This window comes from Lutra lutra, chromosome 4 (genome assembly GCF_902655055.1).
Source record: "Lutra lutra chromosome 4, mLutLut1.2, whole genome shotgun sequence".
In the NCBI taxonomy this organism is placed as follows: domain Eukaryota; kingdom Metazoa; phylum Chordata; class Mammalia; order Carnivora; family Mustelidae; genus Lutra; species Lutra lutra.
Genome location: NC_062281.1, coordinates 11,639,968 through 11,660,608, shown reverse-complemented (window position 1 = coordinate 11,660,608; position 20,641 = coordinate 11,639,968). Strand labels below are relative to the sequence as shown.

The 20,641-nt window shown below is 54.1% G+C and overlaps 1 protein-coding gene across 3 annotated transcripts in view; it reads right to left on the bottom strand.

The window, feature by feature from the left end:
- Positions 1 to 17,898, bottom strand: part of CYRIB (CYFIP related Rac1 interactor B) — a 145,425-nt gene extending 127,527 nt beyond the window's left edge. Inside the window, exon 1 of one of the 3 annotated variants that reach the window (XM_047723731.1) lies at positions 17,795 to 17,898. In XM_047723731.1, coding sequence (XP_047579687.1) covers positions 17,795 to 17,883 — 89 coding nt within the window. In that variant the 5' untranslated portion in view covers positions 17,884 to 17,898. Of the gene's footprint in view, positions 1 to 17,543; positions 17,750 to 17,794 lie in introns of those variants that run through there. The other 2 variants (XM_047723732.1, XM_047723733.1) reach the window with 2 other exon arrangements.
- Between the last annotated feature and the right edge of the window lie 2,743 nt (positions 17,899 to 20,641).

Here is a 20,641-nt window from a genome sequence, read left to right as displayed (position 1 = left end):
AGTCCTGCGCTGGGTATCTGGGTTACAAAGATGAATATGCTGCCGTCCTTGACTTCCAGAAGTCCAGTCAACTAGCGGAGAAGAAAGAAACAAAGTGCCTTTTACTCTGGGGATGGCAGCTGCGGCGGAGGGTTAGAGGAGGTCTGAATGTAAGCTGTAGACCTCTTTCAGCATGTGCGGGGCCTCACTCCATGTCCAAACACACACACACACACACACACTGAGCTACTTCCTTAGTCAGCCACCAGCCCCAGGACCACGGTCCAGAGGACCAGGGCTGCGTGTCCAATCTGGATCCTACTGAGTTGTTTAAAAATGTCAAGCCTTGGGCAGTCTGCTTCCCTGAGTGGGGAGACAAAAGGCAGACGTGGATGCCTGAGGTGTCCCAGCACACACCCTAGCTCTTGCCAACAGTCGGGCCTCAGGAAACAGGTAATATTAGTCTGAGGTGCCTCTGCTCTATCCTCCACAAATCGGGATATCAACACCTGCCATTTGCATCACCTTCTGGTTTATTAAGCCCTTTTGCACACTCCCTCATTCACCATTGACTGAACACCTGTTTACACGTGAGGCACTTTGCTTAGAGCCGGAATGTGAAGAGTGATAAAACACAGCCCCCACCGTCTTGGAAGCCTCTTCCCCTGGGAAGCCTTCCTTGGTCTCTCGGGCTGACTCTGATGTCTCCCACCCCATACACAGCTCCCTGTATCATCAATGTCTTTCAATCAAAACTCCCTGGCTTAGTGGAAGCAGGGACTCTCCCACCTCAGGCACCACTGTATCCCGAGGGCTACTCAGAGCAGAGGGGAATGAGCCCCACACACAGCCCCTGGGGAGTGGAATGAGCCCCACCCACCTCGTATCTAGATCAGGAAGTTTGTGTCTGAGAAGCGGGGCCTCTAATCGCACTCTTCATACCAAATTCTGCACCGACTTGATACCCCAGTCAGCTCTGGCTCTCCCTCTTCCCACGAGCCACAGAACCCCATCTGCCCTCCTGTGATCAGTTTACTGTTGGGAATTCTACACCCTCCTTCTGGGCATTTTTTAAGATACAAGGAGATAGAGCCTGTGATTAAAGGAAAAAACATGGATGCCTAATGATGGAATGTCAGGCACTCGTTTATTCATTAAGCAAATATTTACTGAGCACCCACGCTAGGCTCTATCCTGGGGGCAGAGAAGCAGAGCAAATGCACCAGAACCACTACCTGCCCGCAGAGGTCTGACCACGAAGTGGTGTGATGCCAAGTGGTGTCCCTCTGGCGAATGAATGAGTGAACGGACTGCAGGGGACATCAAGTGATCACAGCAGATGACGTCAGGAGGTAATCTGAGCTGAATTGGGCACGCGGTCTATGGTCAGGGGAAGACCACGTGGTCTTCACCCCCAGGTCCCTCTGTAACCATCAGCGTACCCCAGCCTCCATCTACCCTCCTGCCCACATCCACAGTGCATGGATGGAATGAGCCCGGCCCCTGCTGGCTTCCTAACCAAAGTCAAGGATTTGTGTTCACTCAGGGTCTATAAACACACACCCAAATAAAGGGTTTAAGAGAAAGCAGATGAAACGCGGGGAAAGACGAATAAAATCAGGGGAAGATGCTGTGAGGTTTCAACCATGGCCGTAATTAACCAAGTCCGGCAGGGAGGAAGCTTGGAGGCCGAGGCCGAGGCCCAGGGATGTGCGCGGCGCCCGTGTTCCCAGGGAACATGTAAACCGTCACTTCCTGCAGAATTAATTAGTCCCCGGTGGGAGATCCGTGCTAGGTTCCCCAGGACCATGCAGCCAATGTGGCTTTCCCGCCCGGCTCCTGCCACCAGACTGTCACAGAGCTTGTCAAGACAGCATTTAAAAATCTGTGGACCGGCAGGTCAGCTGAGGACAACCTTCAGCAGAGGAACCTACGTGCCTCATGAAATGTCAGAAGCTGAGGCTGCCCTCTTCCAGAACATTCCCTGTCTCCTCACCTCCCAAGGCACCTAGCTCATGGGGTCACTGCACCAGACACGTAAGCGACACCTGCCCGCACACCATGTTCTTCCTCCGTCCAGGCAGGAACCTGGGGTGAGGAGAAGCACCTCTCTTCGGAAGTATGGATGAGAGTCTGGCCCGAATTTGAAAACAAGGGGCCAAAATGGAGAGCCGCCCGGGAGCCCCCAGGAGTCCCCAGGAAGTGGATGACCTCCCGGAGATCAAAGGGGGCAAATGAGGGGTGAGGCCCAGGGCCAGCCTTAAGGAAACCGTGAAGAACAAGTTTCCACAATTAAAGATATCAGCGGGGAGGGGATGAGTGAGGCCCGGAAAACAGTCGATGTCTTTGATTAAGCACTGATGAAATTCCCCATCACTGCTTTAATCTGACTCCCCAGAGGTTCCGCTGGCTTCGCAATGTTTCCAAAGAAAACGATCTTGAATACACGTTATTCCCCCAGCTACCCCCCACACGAGACGCGGCCCTCCTGCCTCCTCCCCCTCTTTGGAACAGCTTCCCAGATGAGTCCTTTGTGTCCCATATTGGCAGCCTGGGCTCTTCTCTGTCGGAGATGAAATTTATCACCAGCTTTTGCGCTCTGCAGGTCCAATTCCTTCACCGGAGCCTCAGTGTACCGGCGGCTGCCAGCACCTGAAACTGAAGTCCATCTCCCTGGACTGATACCAGCTCTGACCGAGCCAAGGCCCAGATAACACTGAAGCACGCTCAGAAAACGGACGTGTTCTAGCAGCAGAGTGGAGTCCGTCCTGAGTCGACGCCAAGCATACCTGGATTCTGAGCATTCTGCGCAGGACTGCTCACGAGCCCCGCACGCGCACTGCAGGACGGCCCCAAAGCTGAGCTGATCCACCCATTCACACCTTGTAGCTCCCTGAATGCTGGCCTGTCTGCTTTTTCACATGCTGTTCCCTTTGTCTGAAATGCTATTCCCAGCACAGGACTTCAAAATTCAGCACTAACTATCACCTTCTCTGTAAAGCTTTCCCCAGCCCCTCCAGCAGAGTTCACTTTAATGCATCCTGAGTATGTGAGCGTGGCCAGGCACAGGGCTTAGCCAGATGTACGGAGAGGAGAAATTATTCTTTTTAAGATTTATTTATTTATTTGAGAGACAGCATGAGAAGGGAGAGGTCAGAGGGGGAAGCAGAGCCCCCGATGAGCGGGGAGCCCGATGAAGACTTGATCTCGGGACTCCAGAATCAAGACCTGAACAAAGGGCAGTTACTTAACCAGCTGAGCCACCCAGGCGCCCAGGAGAGGAGAAATTTTTAAATGTCGCTTAAGACCCTCCCAGGCTAGCGTCTCCAAACAACTTCTTACTTGAAATTCTATTTTAAAAATTTTATTGTGCAATATTTAGAATGGACAAAAAAAATATGTAAAGAGTAATCAAACTATCCCTTGTACCCACCACCCAGCTTAAGGAATAAAATACAATGAATACAAAGTCCCCTGGGTACCCCCACCCCAAACATATTCATCACCCCAGCTCCCCGGAGGTAAGCACTATCCTAACTGGACACTTATTACCACTGTGCCTCTTTCTACTCTTACCCCACAGGATTATATCCCCTAAACAACGTGTGTCATTGTTTTCCAAGTCTTAAAATCTTTATGTCCTTAATACTTCGCATATTAATACACTGACTTGTTTTTATGTCCATCTCCTCCCACAGTCTGGGACTCTGTGAGCAGAGCCCGCACCCTGCTCATCTCTGTCTTGGGGGACCTGCCCCAAATCCCAGCACACAGGCATGCTAAATGCCTGCTTAGTGAAAGTGGGAAGGGAAGAAGAGGATGAAGGCAAGAAAACAGTGAGGACAGGGTATTTGCTCACTGGAACCAAAACAGGAGCAGGAAGAGGAACGGGAGGCTTCCCCGTGGCTACCTGTGGCACAGCCTTCCAAAAGCCTCCTGCGGTCTGTAGACTCCAAAGGCACAGGGACCCGAGTACGACGGGGCCCAGAGCTGGCTGAGGGGACAGGGCAGCATTTGCTGGGAGGAACAGAGCCCACAGTACTGTACCCAGCATACAGTAGGGGCTCTGGATGCGTCGGGTGAATGAAAGCCCACAGCTACAGATAAGACATCGGAAAGCCTGGAACAAGACACCATGGCTGGTCTGGAGGACAGCCAGCTCTGGGATCATCCAACAGAGAGGACAGTCCTCACTCATGGACGACCAATGTCTTCCTGCGCTCAGTTCCACAGCAGAAGCGCCGGGCTACGCACTAACTTGCTGTTCACCGCACAACACAACCTCAGGTGGCCTCGGGAACTCTGCAGGAATCCCAGAGAGGGTCATACAAATGAGAAGACACTTAAACACGCAAGGAGTGGGGGAGGCAATGGAGAGGGGAGGACGGTTACGTGTCTACCGTGAGAAGAGGCTAATTGTGAGAGAACGAGGAGTACCAGCCTCCAGGATAAAGGAGGGGTGCTCCTTCCCTCAGCTACACTGTGTCTCCGACTCTCCGAGCTCCCTGTCGGCCTGAGGGGCATCTGTGAGGAGACCACCAAGTGGAGTTTAACCAGGACTAAGAACTTAAGGCCCAACTCTGGCCCTGACCAGCTGTGTAGCCTTAGACAGATCACTCAACCTCTCTGGGCTTCAATTTTCTGAAAATAGGACACAGTAGTTCTGCAAACACTCTTGGAGCAAGGCCTGCTGTGAGCCTGTTGCGTGGACCTGAACCAGAAAAAGGCCTAGCCCCAGGACCTGGCGATGTTTAATGGAAAAGGCCACAGCATAAACACAGAGCATGTACAGATGCAAAGTGTTATGATTAGACTTTATTTGCTGTCACATAAGCCACTTTCTGACTTTTTCTTCTTCCCCCCCCCCTTTTTTTTTTTTTTTAAAGATTCAAGACATAGTGTTTGGTCAATGCTAAGTAGAACAGAGAGAGCCAGGAAGCTCATCTTTAATTCAGTGCTGACAATACTCAGCTCAGCTCAAACTTGGCAAAAATGCTTTCTCCCAGCACATCTATTCATAGACGTCTGTTCCTAGAGTTAGCTCGCAATTATTCAGTCTAACAGAGGAGTTGTCCCATGCTCTGAGAAAGGCGCGCAGGAGGGCAGGAGGGAGGGGGCCGGGGGGACAGGGAAGGTAGGGGAGAGGAGAGCAGGGCAGACCTAAAATAGACTCCTCTGCCCTGCAGAAAGCAGCATGCCCTCTGGAAGGGTGCAAGGTGACGACGTGCTCCGGGTACGGTCATTAGGATGGGGACGTGGGGAGGTGACAGCCATATTACCCAACTCACTCCTGAGTAATGCGTGCTTCCTGATGGCTGCTCCACAGGTGAAGAGGGGGAAGCTCAGAGAAGCGAAGTGGCAGCCAGAGAGAGTGGCACAGCTGGCCTGTGTGCCCAGCAGTGGACCCCTCAGGAGCCCCCGAAACCGAGACCCCAGGGAAATGCAACCTTGGAGGGCCAGAGGCTTCACCCTTTCCCAAGGGCTCCATCTCACACTAAACCTCCCATTTGCTGAGCTGAAGGGGAGCTCGGGTGCCGACAGGGAAGGGGGTTGCTGCCAGGCACCCTACTGTCGCCAGCTTCTCACTCCGTGCCCTGGTCCTTCGCTTTCTTCCTCTGACCCTGCGCGCTGCAGCTCACTCACTCACCCACAGCGGCACATCTGCCTGATCTCCACACCCCTGCCTCCGCCAGCTGCTGGGGGCACAGCCCAGGTGCCCACAGGAGGCCAGAGGGCAACGGGACTGGGGGAAACGAGGGATGCTCGGGACAATCAGTGTCTATGTGAGATGCTAAACCGTGTCCCCCTTCGTATTTGAACACAGAAACACACACACACACACATAAAGATGATGCACCTTGGGGTTTTAAATGAGCGTTTAAAAAAACACTCCAATTTCAATTTGCCACCCAAAGCAGAACATTAATTCATATCCTTATTCATCACTATCCACTGGGCACCTGTGCACCAGGCGCCTTTGGATGCTCAGTGCCTTCCTTAAAAAAAGGCTAAGGGGTTTTTAACTAGAACCTCTCCAAAATGCAGGCAGAGATGACAAGCGGGCTGCATGACAGACACAAAACTTGAGCGAAAACGGCATTTTAAGTACCATAGAGACTGTCTGGTAATTTGCAATCCCATCCACGGGCATAGCTCAGCCCCCCGCTGAGGAGCCTGGGGCTGCTCCTTCTGGGTTTCTCAGAAGAAGGCTGATGCATCCTTTCCGTGCCCCATGCGTCCTGCCACAGAGCACAGGCTGTAGCTTCTGAAGAGCCATCCCACTCCCTGAGAGGTCAAGGCACGCCCCCCCATGCGGGGGCAGGGGTGGATGGAGGGGACCTTGTGCTTGTGCACAGAAGCCACTAAGAACGCGCTGGACAAGTGCTCCCTCCATCTGAACCAGAAGCTCACTGTGGCCCTTACAGACCCTGCGCCACTTAAACAGAAAACATTTGGTACTCTTCACGGGAAGCTGTCAATCACCTCACTTCTCCCTGAAAGTAGCTTCCATGGGCCTTGACAAGAGTCGCTGGCATTGTAGTGTCCCCAGATGCCCTTCACGCCATCAGTTGCCAACGGGGGCAGGGAGGTGTTGGGGAGAGTGTGGGGGGGGGAGAGTTGAAAAGTCACAGGATCTCTGTCAAAGGGCGACAGTGGCTCCTTCCCCAGGGTCGAGGAGGCTCTGCTCAGGGTGGTCTGCACCTTCAAGAACTACCAGTGGCTGTGTCTTTCTCCAACTGTCTTCCAGTCTCCCACCAGGCCTGTTCATATTTTAACCTCAGGGATGCCTGGGCCTCGGTTCTAGTGAATGCTCTGTTCTGTCGTATACTATTTATAAAATGATCTAGACATGGGTTTTCCTTCTTTCCCTGCAAACAGTAGAGTTCTAGGTTTCTTAGAAGAGACAAGACAGGAACACAGAAGAGGGGAGAGAAGGTTTCCTTCCAAAGTAATATCATAACCACGTTGCAGAATATGCATAAAAGAGAGAAAGGAAATTTATCCATATTCATATCTCCGTAGCACAGCCTCGGACGCCATCTTGGTGTATATTTCCTTCTAACGTTTTTCCTACAAATAACTGCTTTCTCAGTTTCCTCCCAGACTCTGGAGCCCTCATTTGAGTGGCTGCAGGAAAACTGATCCAAGTACTTGGTACATTTCAGACACTTAGGTTACTTCTAATTTATTGCATTACTGTAAAAGGGGCTGAATGGACAATCTTTTTTTTTTTTTAAGTTTTATTTATTTATTTTAGAGAGAGGGGGAGAGAGAGGGCAGGAGCAGGGGGAGGAGCAGGGGGAGGGGCAGAGGGAGAGGAAGAGAGAGAATCACAAGCAGGCTTCCTGCTAAGCACAGAGCCCGATGGGGTGTTCGATCCCAGGACCTGGGGATCGCTACCTGAGCTGAAACCAAGAGTCAGATGCTCAACCGACTGAGCCACCCAGGTGCCCCCTGAGCTGGTGATTTTTCCGCAACATTCTGTCCATATCTTTAATTGCTCCTTTAGGAAAGCTTCCAAGAAATAGATTCACTGTGTCAAAGGTTACAAATATCTTCATGGCTCCTGACATGAATTGCCCTGGTTTCCAGAAGGTCTCTGGAAGACCCAGTTGGCCACGAGCAAAAAGATACAGGTGCCTTCATGGGACAGAGACACTGTTCACAGGCATCATGGGGTGGGGACAGGGACGCCCGCTGAGTTTTCTCTGCAGCGAGCTCTTCCAGAACATTCCAATCTCTGTGTATCAGCACATGCACTCTCAGGGGCATTTCAGCTCTCCCCTGCTGAGCGGGAGCTCCCTAATACACATACAAATGAGCTCCGAAGTGGAATCAAATACTCCCTCCCTCCTACCCCAACAGCTACTTAATGTGATGGGGCAGGGAAGATCAGGTTCCCTTTCTTTCGGTTTTAAGTGTCCAAGGTCTTGAGCCAAAGATCAATTTACCTGAGAGAGGCATTTTCCAACCACATTCCTGGTCGTGAAGGGAGTGGCTGGCGGAAGGGGGGGTGGAGCCGCTCCAAAAGTCATACCTCGTTTATCCTCATCTATTTCCGCAAGGGGAGGTCTAGGGTAAAGTCACAAGTATGCAAATGTGTTTTTCTACACTTCCCCTGCATTTCACCACTGAAACTTTGAGAAACACTTCTTGGGAAAGAGAAGGTCCCACTGGGAGGCAGTGCCTCGGGGAGCGGGGTCATCTCCCAAGGCTGGGGTCCCTCAGGGGCCCAGGAGCCCTTTCAGATCAACTCCAGATTGGGGCATTGGACCCCCTCCTCAAGACTGCAGCATCAATGGCAGTCATAAAGGTCCTACTCTAGGGGTTGCTGGGACCCGAGACTTTGCTTTTATTAAAAAAAAAAAAAAAAGAAAGAAAGACTGAGGCTTCACTAGACTGAGAGAGGCTGCCTCTGTCTGTCCTCTGGGTCTGACACACAACACAGGATGGCTGGTCCCCCCCAAAATTCTCTCCCAAGTTAATCACACTCAAGCCGAAGAGAGCCCTGGACTACTCCCGCACACCCACGTAACAGACGCAGCCCACCACCGTGTCAGGACGGCTGCGTGTTCTGAGGAGGTCCCCGATGTGCCACAACACGAGTGGAATCCTGTCGCGTCCTGCTTAAACTCAGCCATATCCAGCTCTACTCAAACAGCCAAACGCTTTTCTTTCTTTCTTTCTTTCTTTTTTAAGTTTAAATAAAGGGTGCCTAGTGTTGCAGTTAGTTCAGCGTCGGACTCTTGGTTCTGGCTCAGGTCGTGATCTCGCCCCACATCGGTCTCCATACTCCGCGGGGAGTCGGCCTGACAATCTCTCCCTCTGCCCCTGCCCCTCCCCCCATGCACACTTGCCTCCTCTCTCTCTTTCTCTATCAAATAAATGAGTAAATCTCATAAAATAATAACAAAACTTTAAATAATGTAAAAATGTGTTCTGCCTGGTTGTGCTTAGTTTGGATTCGCTTTATTTTTTGGATACGGTACTGGGTTGTACATCACACACTACCGTTTGTACCTTCCATTTACTCCTACCTGTTACTGCACAGCGTCACACACAGGAAACCACACGGATGCAAACTGTCCCTCGGGGACAAACCGGGAGACCATCCGACATCATTTCACCGTGGTGCACTGACTTCTGGAAGACCTGACTAAGACGTGACTCTGCTACGTAAGCTCTCCTCTCCTTCGGTGCTTTGAGGTCGTGAGGGTGTATCGTCAGTTAGGTAGTGACAGAGAATCAGGCTCAGATCACAACAGGAAACCAGGCCTCCCAGGCCAGCCAGGGCCGGGAGGAGGGCCCCAGCTTTATACGCTGCCTACCAAGGACAGGCTCGCGCTGGGCCCCAAGCCAGCTGTGCAGCCCTCAGCCGGCCTTTTCCCTCCCTGGCCTGCTCCCTCATCCTTTCCAAGACTGGCCTGGATGACCCTCAAAGTCCTGCCACTCCCATCACCTCCCTGGGCCTCCGCTGGCTGTCTGAACAGAATCAGCGCTGCCCAACTGGGATTTCCAGACAACAGCCCCCTGTGTTGACATGCTGACCTCCTCAGCACTCCAGGCAGGTGGCCCTGGAACTAGTCACCTCTAGCTAGGAGACGTGTCCTCTTTTACCGCCCATCTCCTGACCCACGCCTTACAGAGTCTCTTTCCTAGGTGAGCCATGCCTGAAAAGGCCTGGGAAGGATGGGACTAGGTGATCTTCAATGTCCTTTCCTTCTGAACACCAGCCACCCCTCCCGCAGCACACCCCAAGTTAGAAACAGACGGTACGGGGGTAAGACATGACAGTGCCTGAGGCTTCTCCAGCTGAGTCTCTAACAGGATCCTCTGTACTACAATCACCTGAAAGGGCTCGTTAACAACGCGGCTTCTTGGCCCTTCCACCCAGGAAGCTTAAGCACCCCACACTGTGTCAGATGAAAGGAGGACTGGGGAAGCGGGAACGCGCACACAGAATGTTCTGGCAAGTTCACATACTGAAAATGGATGGGAGGAGCCAGCAGACGTTTTAAAACTATGTCACTTATTTTCTCAAGGCTACAATGACCAGTGTCCAAAAACAGAGATTTTCCTTTCAAATTCAACCCCCTGCCAAAGGATGAACCCACAGCACCTATCTCCCCGCCAAATCTCTCTCTTGTGGGGGTGCCCGCAGACCGTGCGATGTGCTGCAAATCCTGACACCAAATGCATCAGGAGGAGTATTAATAGTGTGAGTCAGTTTCACACTGAATTTACCAAAGAAAAAACCCCTCACCACTCAAATTAGCCCAAGTCACCCCTCTATGTGCAAGAGTACTCTATGAATTCTGACCTTCCTTGACCGGCTGGCGGTTCTGGCCACGGTGGTGGCCGAGATGCCTCCCACGGAAACTTCCCCCTTCCAAAGCAGCACCGAGCAGCTGCATGGCTACTCTTTGCAGACAGCTCCCTTCGGACATTTTTGGAGTTACGGCCAAGGTTCACTTGAAGGAGGTAGTCAGAATAGCAGGGGGGCACTCCAGCTGGCGCGCTACGTTTTCCTTCTAGCTCTGAGTTTCTCACCGTCCTCGCCTGTGAGATGGGGACAACACGACCTGCCTCACACAGATCCTGTGACCGTAAGAAATAAAATATGCAAATACACGTTGTCCACGCTCAACAGGGGAAGCTGTTATCATTCCAGGGGAGACGGACACAAAACAAAATTACAAAACCTACCACATGGTGCTCATGAGAGCCCTATGATCTGGGAGGCTTTGGCCTGGGCCATAAAAGCCTGCACAAAGGGTTGCAAAGGACTCTCCCTGCTATCCTGTCCCCAAACCCAGCCAGAGAGCATCTCCAGTTCCTGGGTTACAAGAATGGGCCTAGGGAGGGGTGAGGCAGGAGGCTGGGCCTGGGGTAGCCGGAGGGAATAAAACCTTCCTTCTCAAACTGCACAGACCCTTAGGGCCTTGTGTGGGTGGCAGAGGGACCCACACTGTATATCCCCACACAGACCCCTCACCAGGCCCAGCACATAGTAGGTGCTCACTTAGTGAGAGTCACTGAAGAACAGGATACACCCAGCTTCTCCGTGACAAGCTGAACACCGATAGTGAAGACACGCTCAGAAAGGACCGGAAAAGATCACTCAGCTTCCACTCACAGGCCCCTGTGATCTTGGCACACGGCCTGTCGTCTGGTGCCTCGGGGCTCAGAGCAGTACACAAAGCCAGAGTTCCGGGGACCAGAGCAGACATTTTAGGATGTTACTGACGAGTTTCACTTCCACATTGTCTTCTGCATTCGACTTCAACTCTGGTTTTGAGCAAAGCTGGGGCCCTGCAGGGACTCGCAGGAAAAGCCTCCACTGGTGGGCCGGCTCCTCTCCCAGAGCCCCAGTCCCCGAGGCTGTGTGGATCGCGGCCTTGAACTCTAGAGCACCTCTCAGCCGTCAGGCCCTGAGCCAGCCACACTCAGACCTCTTCTGATGCAAGAGCCACAACGAAGCGGCAAAGCAGGCACGGGGATGCCCGAGGGGGTTGTGCAACCTGCCAGACTGCACGGCACAGGTGCCGGGGGCGACCCGAGACATGGCTGGCCCCAGCTGTCCTGTTCTGCACCCTGCCAGTGTCCCCTGTCAAGGGAGACTCCAAGAGGGGCCAACCATAGCCTCTGGTTTTCCGTAAAGCCACCGCAGCAATGCGATGTTATCTTGAAGAAACACCCGCCTCCCATCAAATCCATACCTCGCACCTCTGCCAAGAGGACGGCCCTGGCCCGCGACTTGCACTGGACAGATCAGTCCTCGCTCACCTGTGATGAGGTCCTGGGGGAGGGGGATCTTCGGGGAGGGTTTCTGCCAGGGGCTGGCTAGCAGCTCTCCTGCACACTGCCCTACTGAGTCATTCAAACCACCCAGAGAGCTGGCCGTTGTCAGTCCAGCTTCAGCCCTAACAGCCCTGGCCCACCAAGGGGCGGGTCTGGCCCAAGGTCACGCCAATGCTGAGCAGCAGGGCTGGGGCTCCTGGAGCTCCATGGGGCAACGGGGTCTGCTGAGTGGGCACTGGGTTTAAATTCCAAAGAGCTCCAAGTGGCCAGACAGAGCCTGTCCCAGGAACTCTCTGAATCGAGGAGCAAAGGCACCCGCTGCCCAAGCCCCCTCCCGTCCTGGATTCCTCCACGTCAATGCACCCCACTGTACTCCCCACACCTGAAGATGCTGGAGGGGGGCACGCGGGCCATCAACCTCTGAGCACTTGTGAACTTGACACTGTCACTTTTCCTGCCTCAGGCCTTCTTTTCCACTGAGGGTTTACATGCTTAGTCCTCTGCTGAAGAAAGGTGACCAGCACTGATACCCTGATCACTCAGGGTGGAACAGGACACCCAGCGGGCACCAGCCCCTGGGTTGGGGCTGCTTTGCACTGGGGACCACCCCAAGACACCCATGGGCAGCCATTGGGGAGCCATGTGGAGAGGCCCAGCTAGGACCTGGGTTCCAGGCCTGATCTGGCCTCTTGGGCAAGATGCTTCCCCTTCTGGGTCCCAGTTCCCTCATCTGCTAAATTCAGAATACTGGAGGCCTAAACCCCAATGCTCTGAGCATGAGCTTCCTGCTCAATCCTCCCAGCCCAAACCACGTGTGAAGACCTGTTGCACTCGCACTGCTTCCCTCCCCGCCTCAACTGTTCTGAGGACACAGGTCTTGCGGTAGATAAAGGAGGGCTCTCGTCTTGCCACCCCTCTGTGTTCTCACTGGCCTTTGTTCTAGGCCTCCATCTTACTAATTGTATGTCTTATGGGCATGGATGCCTCTTCCACTAACTGAACCGTCGGTGGCCTTCGGGCCCTTGGGTGTCATACTCAGATGCACACCCAGGTCAGTCCAGGTCCTGAGGGAATGAGGGGGTGGGGGCCTTCATGCCCTCCCGACTCAAAATGCGGTCCACAGACCAGAGCTTCCCATGGGAAAGCACAAGGAATGCAGAATCTCAGTGGACCCCAACTTCTGACTCAGAATCTGCAAAGGAACCCCAAGTGATTTGGGGGCACACTCCAGTTTGGGGAGCACTGTTCCAAGATGCTCCCTGGCTCCCCACCCCACATCCCTTGCTTTGACCACCTAGAAGCCTCCCAACTTATGGGCCTTAGGAGGACTCCCTAAAATGAAGCCTGTCATTAACCAAAAGAGATTTGTCTTAGGAACCTTCTAGAAGACTGCCACAGATTCTCAAAACAGGATCTGAAATGTACAGGCCCTAGGGTGATTCCAGGCATGTGCTACCTGATGGATCCCCACCCCCACCCCCACCCCGAGTCTCAAGGAAGCTCCAGCAGCTCTCCAAAATGTTGAGGTCCCTTACCCTCGGCTCCGTGGATGGCTACCGCCATCCTCCTCACCCATCAGCCCCTATGAACGGATGACTGCCCAGCTGCCAATGTCCCCAACAGAGACAAGCAGATCGGCAGGCCACCTGCCCCTCATAGGCCCTGAGTCCATGCTCAGAAAGTGCTTCTCCTTCATTCCCTACTCTTGACATTTATTCAACTTGGAAAGAAAAGAAACTTTTCCAAAACACGTTTCCAGTTTTTTAATAAACCCTGCAGTTCCTCTAATGGTATCAGATCATCTTAAATATTTATTAAAATCACTCTCAGCCACACTTCTTTAAACAAATCTCCTCGTTGACTTCGATTATTTATATATTTATGAACATGATGTCTCCTTCCCTCGGAGCAGATGGCAGCTAGTAAGTCTTTGGAAAGGAGAAAAAAAAAAATCAATGGGACGAACGTAAACTCAGTGACTCCCCGATTTACTCTTCTTGACAAGCTCTGGTACAATTATCTTCCCATTCAGTGGAAGCACCATATGACGGCCAGTCAACATGGGTTCTGGAAAGCATGGAGCCTTGAACTGGAATCTGGGAAGTTGCTGCGAGCCCAGGGCTCAACTCCCAGGGGAACAGTAGAGGGACGGGACAATGGGACAGGGGTGGGGATGGAAAGACCCCTAGGGAGGGGGAGAGAGGAACCCACACTGGCGGAGCACCCCCTATGTGCCATGCCCGGAGCTGGGAGGTGCGCGAGATGTCACAGTTGTTCTTCACGACAACCCTCATGTCCAAGCTGAAGGAGGCCCAGAGAGAGAGGACAATTCTCGCTCAAAATTGCAGAGCTAGTAAGCAGCAGAACCAGGATGTGAACCCAGGCAGCCTGGGCCCTAAGGCCATACCCACTAGCCGCCACAAGCAGAAAAGGACGGGAAAAGTAGAATTGCCCTTAACTTCATGCGCTCTTGGCTACAAAGTTACTCTTTCTTTCAACCTGGTGAGGCTGGCTACTCCTTTTCAGACCATCAAACACTTCATTCCCAAGCAACAGGACCTTTGCCCCTCTGAGAATCAGAGGGACTCGGGTGTTGCTGTGAGAGCTGCAAGGCGTCCGTGCGAAGGTGGTGAGAACACAGGAAGTGAGGGCCAGGAGCACATCAAGAGTTAACTTTATGAGCGAGTCGGGGAGAAAAAGACCTTTGCCCTCGGAAATGGATGAGAAACACCATCTTAACAATCATCGGGCCTGTATCAAGTGTCCCAGACAGAGAAGGTGAAAAAGAATAAAATCAGCCAGTCCGCCCCCCACCCCCCTACCTCGCCTCAACTTACTTCTCTGGAGAAGCTCCAAGTCAAGTTGAAACAGAGAAATGGGTCTGCCCTTTGAGAGGCTCCAGCTGAGGAAACAGATGAGAATTGCCATCCAGCTGAACGGTCCCATTTAACAGGTGAGAACACTGAGGCTCTGACCCTTGGTGACCGGCCGACGGGGCAGTAAGAGGCAAAAGTGCACGTGTGGTTTTGGGTCTTGCCCTCTTACTCAGGAGCCTGTGGAAGTGGACTGGCTGCAGCAGGGATGATTTTACCCATTCCAGGATGAGGAAGGGGGGTCCCAGGAGTGTAGCAACCTCCCTAAGGCTGCCGGACCAGTGTGTAGCTACAGCGGACCCGTTTTAAATCTGATTCGTCACTGACACAACACTGCCTCCACAGCGCTCGCTGGGACATGCTTTCCCTGAAGATGGCCAGGTCCTAGGCTGCCGAAGCCACGAGACGGGGGTCTCCTCAAACAAGGAGGTGGCTCAGCACAAGGCCACGGCGTCCCTCTAGAGTCCCCCCTTGCCACAGTCTGTATCCTGAAGCAAGAGCTGTCAGAGCTGGCGATTCCAGAACAGGGAATCAAAATGCACTTGGGAGGAACTGCCAGAGAACAACTCAAGGTCACCGACAGGCCAGGCCCTGACCCTTGAGGTGGAGACCAAATGTACCTCCGTAGAAGAGCAAGGAGGAAACCACCCCTTTTTGTTCGTCTGTCACAAAACGTGTACCGTGTACCCAAGCACATGCCAGGACAGCCTGCCAGGTGCCAGTGGAACCACAAAGGCCATTTCAGAAAGGGGAGGGCAGAGGGCCCACAGAAAAAAGAGGAGAGTGTGCTTGTTGATGGAAGACGGTGCAAGGATCCTGAGTCAGCTGCCTCCTGGATGAGAAGTCTAGGCCCAAGTCCCACCACACTCGTGAAGTCTTGCAATAAGAATAAAACCTCTCTGTGACAGGTAACCGTGAGCACCCCACGTCTTAAAATGAATCTGCCCGTGGTTCAAACGGCACCAGGCTGCGGCATAAAAGGGGCCTGCTCCTGCCTATTACAATGCAATAGTACGCACCCCGCTCCACCTCCTGTCCTCCGGATGCGAAAAAAGCATAGCTAAGATCCTAAGGAGAGGAGCGCGAAGGCTCTGGGAAGCTGAGGGAGAGGGCAGGCTGTCAAAGGAAGATGCAAAATTACCCGAGAAAAACAATCTCCCAAAGTGAGGGTGCAGAAACCCATACCCAGCCTTTATTGGTCATTTCCAGGTCATTTCCAGGTCCCCCTGTACCCTAACCCTTCCTGGTCTCCTTCAGCGCACGCACTGCTCCTCCCCACGCCAAAAGTCTAGCAAGATCTGCAAAATGCAAATTCCAACGTGCCTCCCCGGGAAGAAAACTCAGGCCAGCCGACCACTGCCACATACCCCACCAAGGAAGAAAACCACCTCTCAACGGCTTCCTCCATGTTTACCAGGAACCCCCAAGCCTGGGAAAACAGCCCAGCTGTTAGCTCTGGCAACCCTCCTCGGACAGTCATCTGGCAGTGACAATCAAAATGATGCTTCCCTTTCATTTCCACAGAACGCAATCTTTCAAGAATAGGAGAGGCTCAAAGTCAGAGTTTAAGCTCCTTTTCACAAGGAATCAATATTTTCACAAGATAATCCTCCTCGGGGGGAAGGGATGGATTACACAGATCCCAGGTGGCAAAATGTGGCTCTCTGGGGATTGCGTGACGGCTGTTTACTGGCAAGTATGCCAATATGCAGACCCACCCCCACTCACGTCTTAAAATTCACGACCCAGCTCTTCATTTCACAAATATCTACCGGTAGCTCCCATGTGCCCAGGGGACACCTTGGGGGGGGGGGGGGGCAGGAATTGGAGGGGAGGAGAGTGGCAATGACCCTTCCCATGACTGCGCCCCCTCCAGGCCAGGACGTCCACGCTGACTTTCTCTAGGCCCTACTCAAAGCACACCATTTCCCAGCCAGCCAGCTAAGACTCAGAGAGGGTAAGCGATTGTCCAAGGTCACACAGCTAGTAAGGTGGCAGGGCCAGGATTAAACTAGGTGGCAAAGACCACGTGATCCTCCCCAGCTGGGGCCTCCTGCCCGCTCAACCCCTCCCCCATCGGCTCCATTTCTGCAGCAGGGCGGGGATCAAATGCCGCCCCCCCACCCACACCCCGCCCCGGACTCCCACGAGGAGAAGTCCGGGTTCCTCTTCTTCCTACCCTCAACACGGACACACAGGTTCGAGACCCGCGTGTGTGACCGTAGCCCCAGGAAGCCCTGCAGGCTGCAAGGAGCCGTCCACCCCGGTTGCACTGAACTGTCCATAAAAAAAAAAAAAAAAAAAAAAAAAAAGATGATGTGAAAAATAAGGGCAAAGGAGGAAGGTGCTCTTTAACACACAGCGGGTGGTTTACCCCCAGGAGGAAGTCTTAAGGCCAATGGAGATTTTGCTCACCCCCTGTAGTTCCCTCTATTCGAAGCTACTGGCCTTCCCAGCCCCCATGCAAGTGAGCTGGGGGCTGCACCTGCGCCGGGGCTGGACCAGCGCCCTCACCTGGCCCGCAGGAGGGGTCTCGGGGAGGGTGGGGAGCCACCACGAGCCGCCCACTCTCTCCTGGCGCGGGCCCCCCCGCGCGCTCCCCGCCGCTGCGTGGACCCGGGCGGCGGACCCCGCGGCGTGTGCGCCCCCCCGCGCCCCGCCGCCCTCCCCCCAACCCGCGCCGCGTCCTCGGGTGCACCCCGCGCCGCCCCCGCCCCTGCGGCGCCCCCTCTCGCACCGCCGCCCGCCCGGCCCGCACCCCCATCCCCGCACCCGTCGCGCGCGCCCCGCGCCCGCACCCGCACCCGCGCCGGGCGCAGGCGGCTCCGGTGGCGCGCGGGCGAGCCTGGATTGCCCGGGCGGCGGCGCGGCGGGGCCCCGGGCACGTACCTGGCGGCCCGGCGAGCGGCGAGGGGAGCGCGTCCGCGGGCGCTGGAGCGCAGGAGCCTCGGAGCCTCGGGTGCCGCCGCCGCCGTTTCCGGGTTGGCCGGTCCTCACGTCACCGCCACAGGTTCGGCGAGCGGGCCCCCGCCGCGGCCGGCAGCAGTAGCAGCGGCAGCAGCGGCCCCGGCCAGTGCCAGGCGAGAAATAACTATAAAAGGAAAGAGACGCCTCGAGGAGGAAGAGGAAACGCTGTTTACCTTCGAGAAGCCGAGCTGCAGCGGGCGCTCGCACAAAAGGAGGACGCTCGCCGACGCCGCCTCCCCCCGCGCCCCGTCCCCGCGCGCATCGCGGGGCCCAGCGTCAGCGCGCGCGGGCGCCCGGGACCGCCCCGCGCCGGCCCCCACCCCAAAACGCCGCTGCGGGGGCCGGGGGTCGGGGGGGCCGCGGAGGGGGTGACCGTGGGCGAGTCACCGCAGCCCGGTGAGCCGGTGGTGGGGCGCGCTGCCGAGGCTGGGGCCGGTGGGGGCGGTGCTCGACGCCACCCTGACCCAGACCAGGAAACCCCAGCCCCCAGGAGGCGCAGGGCTGGCCCAAGGTCACAGCCTGGAGAACCGGTCTCCCAGCTTCAGCCGCAGCCTCCCACCCTCCAGGCCAGTAGGGTCCTGCCCTGGGTCTGCTTCCCCCATCCCCCGTGCTACGGAATGATGCCAACTCCCGGCTGGCCCACTTCGCGGCGGGGTCGGTGTGACAGCATGGACATTCACAACTTTCGGCCGTCAACAATATTTATGGAGAGCCTACTAAGTGCCGGCAGTGTTCTAGGCCCTGGGGACACAGCTGGGAACCCAAACAGAACGCTGACCTGGGAGGTGGGAAAGGGGGCAATCACTAAGCAAATGTCTTGATGTGTCTGATGGGACTAAATGCTATGAGGGAAATAAAGCAGGACAGGGGGAGAGAGAATGGGGTACGGGTGCCATCATGAGGTGGCTCCCCACGGACTTTTAGTACAGAAATTCCCAGACAGCTCCTCTCTATAGCAATAGCGTCGGGCATTGCAGAGACCCCATCTTTCCCCTTGTCTGTTATGGCAAAGAATGCATTTTCCTCCATGTAACAAACACAATGCTAGGGAACTGATCGGATACTCTTCCCTCTGCCTTGGTCCCTGGGCCCTCAAGCCCATCCTATCATAGTCTTGAAATTCAGCCACATTTCTTAGGAATATAGACAATGTTCTTTGAAGTATCTTTCCACTGACCTCTAGCAGGGTGTCAAGAATTACATCAAATGCATTCAGTGTCTTTCCACCCCCCCCAGCCCCACCCCCTCCTCCAGTTCTCCCACATGAGTTGGGGGCTGGGATGTGCCCAAATCATATCAAGTGCTGAGTTACCTGATTATAACCCGTCCATTTCTTTTACAAAGATGTCTAAGCCTTTCTTTTACAGGCCCAGTGCTAGGAGCTGGGACCCCGGAGAAGATCCGATTCCAACAGGACTTGCAAGGGGCTCCCGGCCCTGTATCTGCAGGAAAGCAGCCCAGATGCCAGCTCATAGAGGAGAGAGGGGGAAGGGTTTCTACTCAACTTGGAAAGGAGGGAGCCCCGGAGAGGGCAGAAGATCATAAAACTCTTCCTAGAAGTTCCGAGAGACAGTTGGGCAAAGTGAAAAAGCATCATCTGGAAGCTTGCCAGAGCGTCAGTGCCTTCATCTCTAAAGAGAGGAACTGAGGCCCACCTCGCCAAGGTGGAGAGGAGGTGACCCCAGCTGGGTCTTAAACTAGGAACTGAGTAGCAAAGGGGGTTGAAATCAGAGCTGAGCTGAGTCCGTCTCTTTCTTGGCCACTTACAGAGTGGACATTAATAATTCCGAACATTTCTGAAGTTCTACCCGGTTGCCAAACACTGTGCCCATCTAATTTAATTCTCAGAACAGCCCCATGAGGCAGGTTCATCATACTCAGTGTTGTGCAAGATACCGGAGCAGAGACAGAGATGGAATTTGCCCAAGGTCAGACTAATTAGATAGATTGTCTGGCTCCAAAGCCAGGCTCTTCACTATGTGCCTCAGTTTTCATTTATTAAATGGGATTGACAATAACTGCTTCATTAGGTGGGGGATGGGCGGTGGTGGTAAATGAAACAACACATGTTGTAGAACCTAGCCCATTAGGAAGACTCAGGAGAGCGCTCTCAGATTGTAATTATCATCACAATAATTGTAAAAGGCATTGGGGTAAAGACCTTTCTGGCACGCTTGGAACTGCAAACAGTTTGGAGTGAATGTAACAGAGTGTAAATGTAGGGGGTTGGGAAGCAGGGAAGAATAGGAGGACGTGTGTGCAGGGGCTGGATCACACTTACCCTGCACTCCACTGAATCAGAGATGTTCTGAGATGAAGAGTCCGACTCGTGTGTATGATCTGCACTCACTGGATACTGTGAGGCTAAGCGGATGATTCTGGCCTCTGATCTTGCTCACCCAGTCAGGTCCTGATAGATGGGGACATCAGTCAAGCAAATGGAACCTGCGGATAGTGCCTGGAACACCCTATGGCCATTCACCCCTACAATGACCTGCTCTGTTCCCCTGGGGTATCAACCCAGGCAGTGACAGAAGCCGAATGCCTGGGACTGTTTGGGCTGCTGCAGCAGAAACACAGAGCCTGGGGGCCTTACGCGACAAGCATTTATTTCTGATGGTTCTGGAGGCTGGGAAGTCCAAGATCAAGGCCCCTACAGAGTGGGTGGCTGGTCAGGGTGGGCCCCCTCTCTGGTTTACAGTCTTCATTCAATGTGTCCTCACTGAAAGAAGAAGAAAGGGAGCTCTCTGGGGTCTCTGGTGACAATGCACTCATCCCATATATAAGGCTTGCTCCCAAAGGCCCCAACTCCCAACACCACCCCCACTGGGGATGGGTTTCAGCATATGAATCTGGGGTGGCAGGGGGGACAGGGAACACAAACATTCAGTCCGTAATATTTGGTGTCCTGAAAGAGCATTAATTTGGGGGTCAGGATGTCTTGCCTGGAATTTCCAGCTGTTCAGCTTTAGGGCAAGTCATTTAACTTCGGACTCCTTTCATTTCTTCATCTGTAAAAT